This window comes from Aythya ferina (genome assembly GCF_964211825.1).
Source record: "Aythya ferina genome assembly, chromosome: 12".
Lineage (NCBI taxonomy): Eukaryota > Metazoa > Chordata > Aves > Anseriformes > Anatidae > Aythya > Aythya ferina.
Genome location: NC_140308.1, coordinates 1,252,616 through 1,263,365, shown reverse-complemented (window position 1 = coordinate 1,263,365; position 10,750 = coordinate 1,252,616). Strand labels below are relative to the sequence as shown.

General features: G+C 70.4%; 3 protein-coding genes across 3 annotated transcripts; all 3 read left to right on the top strand.

Annotated features, from left to right (window-relative positions):
* Positions 1-1,192: 1,192 nt before the first annotated feature.
* On the top strand, positions 1,193-2,137 carry MC1R (melanocortin 1 receptor; the record flags this gene model as incomplete). Its single annotated transcript, XM_084533427.1, has 1 exon — positions 1,193-2,137. One exon carries the CDS (start codon positions 1,193-1,195, stop codon positions 2,135-2,137), a length of 945 nt encoding a protein of 314 aa, XP_084389553.1.
* A 980-nt stretch (positions 2,138-3,117) lies between these two features.
* On the top strand, positions 3,118-5,963 carry TUBB3 (tubulin beta 3 class III). Its single transcript, XM_084533730.1, has 4 exons — positions 3,118-3,259; positions 3,764-3,872; positions 4,312-4,422; positions 4,655-5,963. Exons 1-4 carry the CDS (start codon positions 3,203-3,205, stop codon positions 5,728-5,730), a joined length of 1,353 nt encoding a protein of 450 aa, XP_084389856.1. The 5' UTR covers positions 3,118-3,202; the 3' UTR covers positions 5,731-5,963.
* A 446-nt stretch (positions 5,964-6,409) lies between these two features.
* DEF8 (differentially expressed in FDCP 8 homolog) lies at positions 6,410-10,486 on the top strand. Its single transcript, XM_084533457.1, has 10 exons — positions 6,410-6,707; positions 6,795-6,944; positions 7,900-8,041; positions 8,114-8,278; positions 8,388-8,515; positions 8,716-8,829; positions 9,151-9,231; positions 9,334-9,474; positions 9,615-9,724; positions 9,843-10,486. Exons 1-10 carry the CDS (start codon positions 6,486-6,488, stop codon positions 9,943-9,945), a joined length of 1,356 nt encoding a protein of 451 aa, XP_084389583.1. The 5' UTR covers positions 6,410-6,485; the 3' UTR covers positions 9,946-10,486.
* The last annotated feature ends 264 nt before the right edge of the window (positions 10,487-10,750 follow it).

The following is a 10,750-nucleotide window of genomic DNA, read 5'->3' as shown; positions in this document are numbered from 1 at the left end:
CCATCCTGAGTGGCCCCAGGACATGGCCTCGATAGTGGGAGCAGGCTCCAGGCTCCCAGCCCAGCGCCGGGGATGTGTGCGTACCGACCTCGGCTCAGCGGGCGGTTCTCATTAGCCAGGGTGTTAAAATGTCTCCTGCTCCCTGCTGAGCACGGGCACCAGCCCTGCACGCAGCCACTTCCACGCACACGGGACCGGGGGCAGCTCTGAGCCCCGGGGAGGCCCCGGCACCCAGCGGGAAGGAGCGGAAGCATCGGGTGTGAACGGCCCGTTCATGGAGCCCTGAATGGCTCTTTGGTGGCTGAGCAGCTCCAGGCATCAACAGCGAGCCAAAGGCACATGATGGTCAGATGCGTCCCGCATCCCCCAGCCTGCCCAGGCTTGCTGTGGCACTGGGCTGTGGGAGATGCTGTGAGCCGGTCACGGAGTGGGACCGTGCTCAATTGTGCCTTTGACAGTCTCCGGGGGACACGTCGCTGCTCCGCAACGCAACACCTGGGTGCAACGGGGGGGACACGTCCATGGCCGCGGGCAAGATCTGCCCCTCGTGGTGTCCCTGCCATGGGGATGGTCCCACTGGGGTCCGCAAGGCACGTGGAAGCCCCGGGGGCATGCAGGACCCCAGGGAGCATGGGAACCCCAATGTGCACAGTCCCCCAGTGCACTCGGCACCCGCAGGGCGCAGAGCACCCCTCTGGCACACGGAGGCCGTGGCGTGTGGCCCCCAGGGTGCGCAGGGGCCCCAATGCACGCGGTGCCCCGGGGCAGTGCTGGGGTCCGGCAGCCCCAGCCTCGGTGACGGCTGCCCCAGCTGCTGGGGCACAGGCTGTCATGTGCGTGCCCACCCTCCTCGGGAGGAGGAGCTGAGGGAGACAGCTTTAAAGTGGTGCAGAGAAAGGGCCCTTTCTTCCCCATAACCGCCGCCGAGCCCTTGCTGAGCTCTGAGGACGCCGGGCAGGGCTGGCGAGGAGGGCGGCTGCAACACCAGTGGGACGCTGGTGGGGCGGGGGGGCCTTTCCCCATCTCCCCCGCACTCGGGGCGCCGCGGTGCCCATGTCCTCTTGACCTCGCAGCTGGGTGCTGCGGGAGTGCTGGCGGGGCCAGCCGGGCACTCAGGGGGCCTGCAGGTGCTGTGGGGGGCCCTGGGGCCACGGCCGCCATCCAGGGAGCCCCCGGGGCTGAGGTCGGGGCCATGTCAACATTGGCCCCCCTGCGCCTGCTCCGTGAGCCCTGGAACGCCAGCGAGGGCAACCAGAGCAACGCCACGGCTGGCGCTGGAGGTGCCTGGTGCCAGGGGCTCGACGTGCCCAACGAACTCTTCCTCACGCTGGGGCTGGTGAGCCTGGTGGAGAACCTGCTGGTGGTGGCCGCCATCCTGAAGAACAGGAACCTGCACTCGCCCATGTACTACTTCATCTGCTGCCTGGCCGTCTCCGACATGCTGGTGAGCGTCAGCAACCTGGCGGAGACGCTCTTCATGCTGCTGATGGAGCATGGCGTGCTGGTGATCCACGCCAGCATCATCCGCCACATGGACAACATCATCGACATGCTCATCTGCAGCTCCGTCGTGTCCTCCCTCTCCTTCCTAGGGGTGATCGCCGTGGACCGCTACATCACCATCTTCTACGCCCTGCGCTACCACAGCATCATGACGCTGCAGCGGGCCGTGGTCACCATGGCCAGCGTCTGGCTGGCCAGCACCGTCTCCAGCACCGTCTTCATCACCTACTACCGCAACAACGCCATCCTCCTCTGCCTCATCGGCTTCTTCCTCTTCATGCTGATCCTCATGCTGGTGCTCTACATCCACATGTTCGCCCTGGCCCGCCACCACCTGCGCAGCATCTCCAGCCAGCAGAAGCACCCCACCGTCTACCGCACCAGCAGCCTGAAGGGAGCCGTGACGCTCACCATCCTGCTGGGCGTCTTCTTCATCTGCTGGGGGCCCTTCTTCTTCCACCTCATCCTCATCGTCACCTGCCCCACCAACCCCTTCTGCACCTGCTTCTTCGGCTACTTCAACCTCTTCCTCATCCTCATCATCTGCAACTCGGTGGTCGACCCCCTCATCTACGCCTTCCGGAGCCAGGAGCTCCGGCGGACGCTGCGGGAGGTGGTGCTGTGCTCCTGGTAGGCACCGGGACGGACAGACGGACGGACGGACGGACGGACGGACGGACGCCCCGCGGCGCGTCCCTCCCCGACCCGGCCGGGTGCCGGAGGGCTGCCCGGCCTCGCGGTACCGAATAAAGGCTCTTTGCAGTGACGCTCTGCCTGGCACCGCCGTGCGGCCCCGAGCGCCGCGGGGCACCGGGAGCCTCCGTGCGGGCCGCCCCCGCCCTTTATCCGCGGAACGATCGCTTCCCGTTACCGGCACCGGCGGGGCTGGGGGGGTCCCGGCCGGCCCGGGGGGCTTTGGAGCGGGGGGCTGCGGGGCGCGGCCGCCCCCGGGGGGACAAAGGCAGCCCCGCGCCGCCGCCGCCTTTGTTCTGCGGCCGCGCACGCTGCCGGCCCGCGGGGGGGGGGACCGGCGCCGGGACACAGCCCCCCGGCCCCGACGGAGCCCCCCGGGCAGCACCGGGCCGGGCCCCGCTGCCCCGAGGATGCTCGGACCGGCTCCGGGAGCCGGTGTGGCCCCAATCCCCGTGGGGTCGGGCGGGGCCCGTGCTCCCCCCGCGGGGGCCGGGGTCCCCCCACGCGTGTCCGTGGGTGGGCGTGCCGCCTCCCCTCCCCCACAGCGGCTGCGGAGCCCCCTCCCCACCCTCCCCGTGCGTGTCCGTGGGTGGGTGGGGGGGTGCTGGTGTGGCAACGACCCCCGGTACCGGGGATGTTCCGGTTGGGCGGTGCCGCGGCACCGGGAGCGGGCTGAGCACGGAGCAGCCGTGCCGGGCCATACAGGGCCGTGCCGGACCATGCCGGACCGGGCCATCCCGGGCTACCCCGGGCCGTGCCGGTGCCGGTGCCGGTGCCGGTGCCGGTGCCGCAGGGCTGTTGCAGGGCTGCGGCGGCGGGCGCTGATTGGCCACGGCGCGGCGGTGACGTCAGCGCCCGGCCCGGTGCGGCGCGCGGCCCCTATAAAGGCGGCGGCGGCGGCGGGGCCGCCCCCCGCGCTGCCGGTGCCGCTCCGCTCCCGCTCCCGCTCCCGCTCCCGGTCCCGCTCCCGGTTCCGCTCCCGCTGCGCTCCCGGCCCGGCCGCACCATGAGGGAGATCGTCCACATCCAGGCGGGGCAGTGCGGCAACCAGATCGGCGCCAAGGTAACGGCACCGCCACGGCACCGACACCGCCCCGGCGCTGCGGAGCGGCGGACAAAGACCCCCCCGCAACCCCCCCCCCGCTCTGCCATCCCCCCCCACCCCTCTCCTTTCTCTCCTTCCGCCGCACCGGGCGGACAAAGGGCCCCGCCCCGCTCCTTTGTCCGCCGCCGCCGCCCTTCAGCACCGCGGACAGCGCCCGCCCCCGCGGCGGACCCGGTACCGGGAGGGGCCCCGCCGCCCCCTGCCCCCCCCCCCCTCCACCAACACCCCCCATGGGGCACCCCGGGGTGCGGGGCGGGGGCGGGATCCCCCCCACCCGGTGCTTCCCCACCCACCGCCCCCGGGGCTTCCCCGCCCAGCCCCGGTGCTGAGCGCCCCTCCCGAGGTGTCGGGGGGGCGTCCCGGGTTGCGGCAGCCCCGGTGCCGGTCCCTGGGGAGGGGGGACACGGTCCCGGCACGGGGCCGCCGCCCACGTTAAGGCCGTGCCCCCCCCCCCCCCCCCAGTTTTGGGAGGTGATCAGCGATGAGCACGGCATAGACCCCAGCGGCAACTACGTGGGCGACTCGGACCTGCAGCTGGAGCGCATCAGCGTCTACTACAATGAGGCCTCCTGTAAGCCCCCGGGGACCGGGGCACCGATGCCCCCCCTTTGTGTGTCCCCCCCGCATCCCTGCAGGGTGGGGTGGGGACAGATGCGTGCCCCCAGCCCCTGGGGACCCGGCGGTTTGGGGGAGGAAAAAGGGAAAATGAGCTCCATGAGACCCCGTGGTTTGGGTGGGCTGGGCGCGTGCACCCAGCTGTGTTGCACCCTGTGGGTTATTTTTTTTTTTGGGGGGGTGACAGGGGTGCACCCAGCCCCATGGGACCCTGGGGAGGGTTCTGGGAGGGAGGTGTGGATATATGCAGCCGACCCAGTGGGGAGCCTTTTGTCTGGGGGAGCAGCACGTGCACCCAGCCCCGTGAGCCCCTGTGGTTTGAGGACAATGCATGCGACCCCGGGGGGGGGTTCGGGGGGGCGCTGGGTCCCCTCCAGCACGAGGTCTCTCCGCAGCTCACAAGTATGTGCCTCGCGCCATCCTGGTGGACCTGGAGCCGGGGACGATGGACAGCGTGCGCTCGGGTGCCTTCGGGCACCTCTTCCGCCCCGACAACTTCATTTTCGGTAGGCGGCCGCGCCCTGTGCCGTGGGCTGGGGGGGGGGGGCAGTGCCGGTGGGGCCGCGTCCCTCACCCGTCCGGCCCCGGGGCCGTCTGTGGGTGCGTCCTCACGGCGCTGAGCCCCAGCAGCTCCCGCTCCCCACCCTGTCCCAGAATCAGATCTCGGTGCCGTGTCGCCCCCCAGCACCCATCATGTCTTTTGTTCTTTTTTTTCCTCCCCCCTCATTTCCCTCGCAGGTCAGAGTGGGGCCGGCAATAACTGGGCCAAGGGGCACTACACAGAAGGGGCCGAGCTGGTGGACTCGGTGCTGGACGTGGTGCGGAAGGAGTGTGAGAACTGCGACTGCCTGCAGGGCTTCCAGCTCACCCACTCGCTGGGCGGCGGCACGGGCTCGGGCATGGGCACCCTGCTGATCAGCAAGGTGCGCGAGGAGTACCCCGACCGCATCATGAACACTTTCAGCGTGGTGCCGTCCCCCAAGGTGTCGGACACGGTGGTGGAGCCCTACAACGCCACCCTCTCCATCCACCAGCTGGTGGAGAACACGGACGAGACCTACTGCATCGACAACGAGGCCCTCTACGACATCTGCTTCCGCACGCTCAAGCTGGCCACCCCCACCTACGGCGACCTCAACCACCTCGTCTCGGCCACCATGAGCGGCGTCACCACCTCCCTGCGCTTCCCCGGCCAGCTCAACGCCGACCTGCGCAAGCTGGCGGTCAACATGGTGCCCTTCCCTCGCCTCCACTTCTTCATGCCCGGCTTCGCCCCGCTGACGGCCCGCGGGTCCCAGCAGTACCGCGCCCTCACCGTCCCCGAGCTCACCCAGCAGATGTTTGATGCCAAGAACATGATGGCCGCTTGCGACCCGCGCCACGGCCGCTACCTCACCGTGGCCACCGTCTTCCGCGGCCGCATGTCCATGAAGGAGGTGGACGAGCAGATGCTGGCCATCCAGAGCAAGAACAGCTCCTACTTCGTGGAGTGGATCCCCAACAACGTCAAGGTGGCCGTCTGCGACATCCCGCCCCGGGGGCTGAAGATGTCCTCCACCTTCATCGGCAACAGCACGGCCATCCAGGAGCTCTTCAAGCGCATCTCGGAGCAGTTCACGGCCATGTTCCGCCGCAAGGCCTTCCTCCACTGGTACACGGGCGAGGGCATGGACGAGATGGAGTTCACCGAGGCCGAGAGCAACATGAACGACCTGGTGTCCGAGTACCAGCAGTACCAGGACGCCACGGCCGAGGAGGAGGGCGAGATGTACGAGGACGACGAGGAGGAGTCGGAGGCGCAGGGCGCCAAGTGATGCCGGCCCCGCTCGCCATCGCCCGCCGGCCCCGCTGCTTCCCGGGGGGGGCCCCGTCCTCGCCCCTTCAGTGTCTGCTCCCCCCCATCCCCTGCCCTCCCCTCCCCCGCCCTGCGTTAGCTCGGCCCCTCCCGTGACCCCCCCGGCCTCCCCCCTCCCCCCTTTTCGTTTTTTACTGGTTCGTGTCTAATATTTTTTTTGGAATACTCAATAAATTTATTGCTGTCCGGTTCCTTCCCTGTCTGTGTCTGCTGGAGGGGGGGGGGTGGAGGCCTGGGCTGGTGGTGGGAGGGGGGTGCTCAGTGACACGTGGGGGGGGGGGTTAGGGACCACCAGCACCCATCGGGGCCGTGCCCCAGCCATTGTCACCCCCCAGACGACGCTCGGGGGGCGCCCCCTGCTGCCCCTTTTGTCCCAGCTGATGGCGGGGGGGGGGGTGCACAGCCCTGGAGGGGGGGGAATAATGCCCGGCTGGGGGGCAGGGAGGCGCAAAGCTCGCTCCACCCCACTCGAAGGGGGTCCCCATGGGGCGAGGGGGCCGGGGTGGGGCTGGGGGCTCGCTTATGGGGCCGGCCCCCCCCCACGGGCGCTGCGCACTCCGCCGGCCGCCAGGGGGGGCAGAACGGGGGGGGAGTGGCGATGATGGGGGGGGTGGGACCCGCCCCGGCGTTGCGGGAGGGGCCGGGACCGGGGGCGGCGCAGAGCCGGTGCTGCGCGGTGCCGGTCCCGGTGCCGGTGCCGGTACCGGGGCGGCGATGGCGTACGACGAGAAGCTGGCCCGGTTCCGCCAGGCTCACCTCAACCCCTTCAACAAGGGTCCCGAACCTCCCGCCGGGGGGGGAGGACCCGAGGAGCCGCCCCCCGGTGCTGCCCCCCCGTCGGTTGCCCGGCGGCCGGAGCCGTGCCCGGGGGACGCCGAGAGCCCGGAGCCCCCCATGGACCTGGGGCTGGCCGAGGACCACTTCTCGCGGCCCGTGGTGAGTGCGGGGACCGGGAGCTGGGGGTGGGGGGACACCGGGGACCGGGATCTGAAGCCGCCCCCCCCGTCCCGGCCCGTCCCGTAGGGTCTGATCCTGGCACCCGACGTGCGGCAGCTGCGCCGCGCCATCGAGGAGTGCAAGCGGGCCATCCTGGCGCTGCCCGAGCACTCGGAGCGCCAGAAGGACGCCGTGGTGCGCCTCATCCACCTCCGCCTCAAGCTGCAGGAGCTGCAGGTGCGGCCGGGGAGGGGATTGGGGAGGGGATTGGGGTTTTTGGGGGGGGGCTCTGAGGGTCTTGGGGGCCGTGGAGAGGGATTCTGAGGGTCCTAGGGGAGGTCCTGAGGGTCCTGAGGGGGTCCTGGGGGCCGTGGAGAGCGGTTCTGAGGGTCCTGGGGGCCCTGGAGAGGGGGTCCTGAGGGTCCTGGGGGCCATGGAGAGCAGGTTGGAGGGTCCTGGGGGCCGTGGGGGCAGTCCTGAGGGTCCTGGGGGCCATGGAGAGGGGTTCTGGGGGTCCTGGAGAGGGGGTCCTGGGGGGGTTCTGAGGGTCCTGGGGGAGGTCCTGAGGGTCCTGGGGAATCTTGAGAGGGGTTCTGAGGGTCCTGGGAGGGTCCTGGGGGCCCTGGAAGTGGGTCCTGCGGGTCCTAGGGGGGTCCTGGAGGCCCTAGAGAGGGGGGTTCCTGAGGGTCCTGGGGGCCATGGAGAGGGGATTCTGAGGGTCCTGGGGGAGATCCTGAGAGTCCTGGGGGGGTCCTGGGGCCCCTGGAGGGGGGGTCTCTGAGGGTCCTGAGGGGGTCCTTGGGGCTCTGGAGAGGGGTTCTGAGTGTCCTGGGGGTGGTCCTGGGGGCCCTAGAGAGGGGGGTTCTGAGGGTCCTAGGGGCTCCTGAGGGCCCTGGAGAGGGGGTCCTGGGGGGGTTCTGAGGGTCCTGGAGGCCCTGGATAAGGGGGTCCTGAGGGTCCAGAGGGAGGGTCCTGGGGCCCCTGGAGTGGGGTCCTGAGGGTCCTGGGGTGGGTCCTTAGGGTCCTGGGGCCCCTGGAGGAGGGTCCTGAGTGTCCTGGGGGCGTCCTGGGGGCCCTGAGGGTTCTGGGGCCCCTGGAGAGGGGGTCCTGAGGGTCCTGGGGGGGTCCTGAGGGTCTGAAGGTGGGAGTCTGTGGCTCTGGGGGGGCCCACGCTGACCCCCACCACCCACAGGACCCCGATGAGGAGGAGCCCAACATCCGCGTGGTGCTGGAGCACCGCTTCTACAAGGAGAAGAGCAAGAGCGTCAAGCAGACGTGCGACAAGTGCAGCACCATCATCTGGGGGCTCATCCAGACCTGGTACACCTGCACAGGTGGGTCGGGGGGCCCGACACCCCCCCCCATATCCCCTCCCTGGCCCCGTGCTGACGGCCGCCCGCCTGCAGGGTGCTACTACCGGTGCCACAGCAAGTGCCTGCCCCTGGTCACCAAGCCCTGCGTCAGGTCCAAGGTGAGCCACCAGGCCGAGTACCAGCTCAGCATCTGCCCCGAGAGCGGGCTGGACAGCCAGGACTACCGCTGCGCCGAGTGCCGGGCACCCATCGCCCTCCGTAAGGCACCGGGGGGGCTGTGGGGGGGGTGGGTGCGGGACCCCAGCATCGCCCTGCGGCGGTGCCGGGGTGGCTGCGGGTGCCGGTACCGACGGGTGTGCTGCCGCAGGGGGGGTGCCCAGCGAGGCGCGGCAGTGCGACTACACCGGCCTCTACTACTGCAGCAGCTGCCACTGGAACGACCTGGCCGTCGTCCCCGCCCGCGCCATCCACAACTGGGACTTTGAGCCCCGCAAGGTGCCCGTGCTGCTGGGGGGGGCTGCGGGAGGCCAAGGGGGGTCATTTGGGAAGGCACAGCACCGGGTGAGGGGTCCCTGGGGGTTGTGTCTGTGGGTGGAGGTGACTTGGGGGGCTGTGGCTTTGTTATGGGGTCCTGGGGGGGCAGCTCCCGGGGTTGTGGGGTCCCTGGGCGCAGGGTGACGGTGGCGGGCACGCAGGTGTCGCGCTGCAGCATGCGGTACCTGGCGCTGATGGTGTCGCGGCCCGTGCTGAAGCTGCGGGAGATCAACCCCCTGCTCTTCAACTACGTGGAGGAGCTGGTGGAGATCCGGGTGAGTGCAGTGGGGCCGCGGGTGGGCAGGGGCTGGGGGGAAGGATGGGGGGGACGGGGACCCCCGAATGGGGCTGGGGGGAGGGATGGCGTTAAGTGGGGAGGGGGCTGGGAAGGGGGAGCAGGGCGGGGTGAGGGGGCCCTGAAGGGCTGCAGGGCTGGGACTGACCCAGCAGGGCCTTGTCCCTGTCCCCAACCCGTTCCTGTCCCCATCCCATGTCCATCTTTACCCTCTCCCACTCCCACACCCTCACCAATCTCACCCTGTCCCTGTCCCCGTCCTGTCCCCGTCTCCTCCCTGCCCCGTCCCCCCCCCCTGCAGAAGCTGCGCCAGGACATCCTGCTGATGAAGCCCTACTTCATCACCTGCAAGGAGGCGATGGAGGCACGGCTGCTGCTGCAGGTCAGGGCGAGAGGGAGGGAGGGAAGGAAGGAGGGAGGCCGAGGCCAGGGAGGCCCCGGGCGCGCGGTGACGGGCGCAGCGCTGACGTCCGCCCGCCCACAGCTGCAGGACCGGCAGCACTTCGTGGAGAACGACGAGATGTACTCGCTGCAGGACCTCATCGACATCGAGGCCGGGCGCCTGAGCTGCTCCCTGACCGAGATCCACACCCTCTTCGCCAAGCACATCAAGCTGGACTGCGAGGTGAGCGGGGCCGTGCCGCGGGGTGGCTTTGGGCATGGCCCCACGGGGCCAGAGCCACGTGGAGGGCGTGCGTGGGGGTCTTTGGGGGTCCCTGCCATGCATCCGGGTACCGGAGCCCCCTCTGCCCCCTCTCGCTGCAGCGCTGCCAGGCCAAAGGCTTCGTGTGCGAGCTGTGCAAGGAGGGCGACGTGCTTTTCCCCTTCGACAGCCACACCTCGGTGTGCACCGACTGCTCCGCCGTCTTCCACAGGTACGCCGGGTGCCGGTGCCTCGCCGCGTTCCCCTCGGGTCCCGTGGTGGTGGGGAGGGGGGGTCCGGGCAGCTCTGGGACCCTCCCCGGCGTTCCCTGACGCGTCCCTTCCCCGCAGGGACTGCTACTACGACAACTCCACCACGTGCCCCAAGTGTGCCCGGCTCAGCCTGCGGAAGCAGTCCCTCTTCCAGGACTCGGTGGCCGAGGCAGAGCCCTAGGGAGGTCCCAACCCCAGGCGTGGGCTCTGCGAGCTCCCAGCCCGTGGCCCCGGCTCTGTGCCAGCGGAGCAGGAGGAACGGGCTCTGCCAGGAAGGGCGAGGGTGCCAGGACGGGGCTGAGGCTGCCCTGGATTTCTCTCCGTCTCCGCGCGCTCCCAAAGGGCCGGGCAGGGGGCGCGGGGGGAAAAGCCGGGAGCTGGGGGGTGCTTCCTGCCCTGGGGGGGCTGCCGGCAGCCACCGTGCATGGCCCTGCCTGGGTGAACACTACCTGCTTGGATGCTGCTGGTCTGGGGGAAATACCACTTGGTTTTGTGCCCCCTGCACCGCGGGACACACGTTAACACAGTAAAGGACTGGGCCGAGGGGTTGGGGGGCATGGGGAGGGGGAGTTAAGGGTGTGACACTACGGCAGGGGTCCTGCACGCTGCTGGCCCCCCCCCGTTGCTCACTGCTGCTCGTGGAAGCCCCCACTGCGCGTGGCCCCCACCCGTGTCCTGTTCCCCAACACCGCTCCTGCAACACTCGCCCGGTCTCTGTCGCAGCAGCGTGGCCTCTTTGCACAGCGCCGCCGTCCTGACCCCGGCTGGGGGCTGCTTCTGGCAGAGCGGGGGGGATCACCGGCTGGGGGGGGCTTCGGTGGGCTCAGGGGGAGCACCGGGGGGGTCCTCACGCACGGGGTCTGGCTGTCCTGCCACGCAGGCTGCCCTGCACCCCCCCCCCCATCGCCTGCCCCATGCCCGGTGCTGTTCCCTGCTCCCCTGTGCTCCCCCCGCAGGCAGCACAGGCTCCTTTTTACGCCGCCCCC

What these genes read in the sequence shown, in the direction of transcription:
- TUBB3 (XM_084533730.1), top strand. Translation starts at nt 3,203, where the DNA reads ATGAGGGAGATCGTCCACATCCAGGCGGGGCAGTGCGGCAACCAGATC. An exon ending in GCAACCAGATCGGCGCCAAG is followed by an intron (nt 3,260 to 3,763) that starts GTAACGGCACCG and finishes CCCCCCCCCCAG; the next exon opens with TTTTGGGAGGTGATCAGCGA. An exon ending in CTACTACAATGAGGCCTCCT is followed by an intron (nt 3,873 to 4,311) that starts GTAAGCCCCCGG and finishes GTCTCTCCGCAG; the next exon opens with CTCACAAGTATGTGCCTCGC.
- DEF8 (XM_084533457.1), top strand. Translation starts at nt 6,486, where the DNA reads ATGGCGTACGACGAGAAGCTGGCCCGGTTCCGCCAGGCTCACCTCAAC. An exon ending in AGGCACGGCTGCTGCTGCAG is followed by an intron (nt 9,232 to 9,333) that starts GTCAGGGCGAGA and finishes GCCCGCCCACAG; the next exon opens with CTGCAGGACCGGCAGCACTT. An exon ending in ACATCAAGCTGGACTGCGAG is followed by an intron (nt 9,475 to 9,614) that starts GTGAGCGGGGCC and finishes CTCTCGCTGCAG; the next exon opens with CGCTGCCAGGCCAAAGGCTT.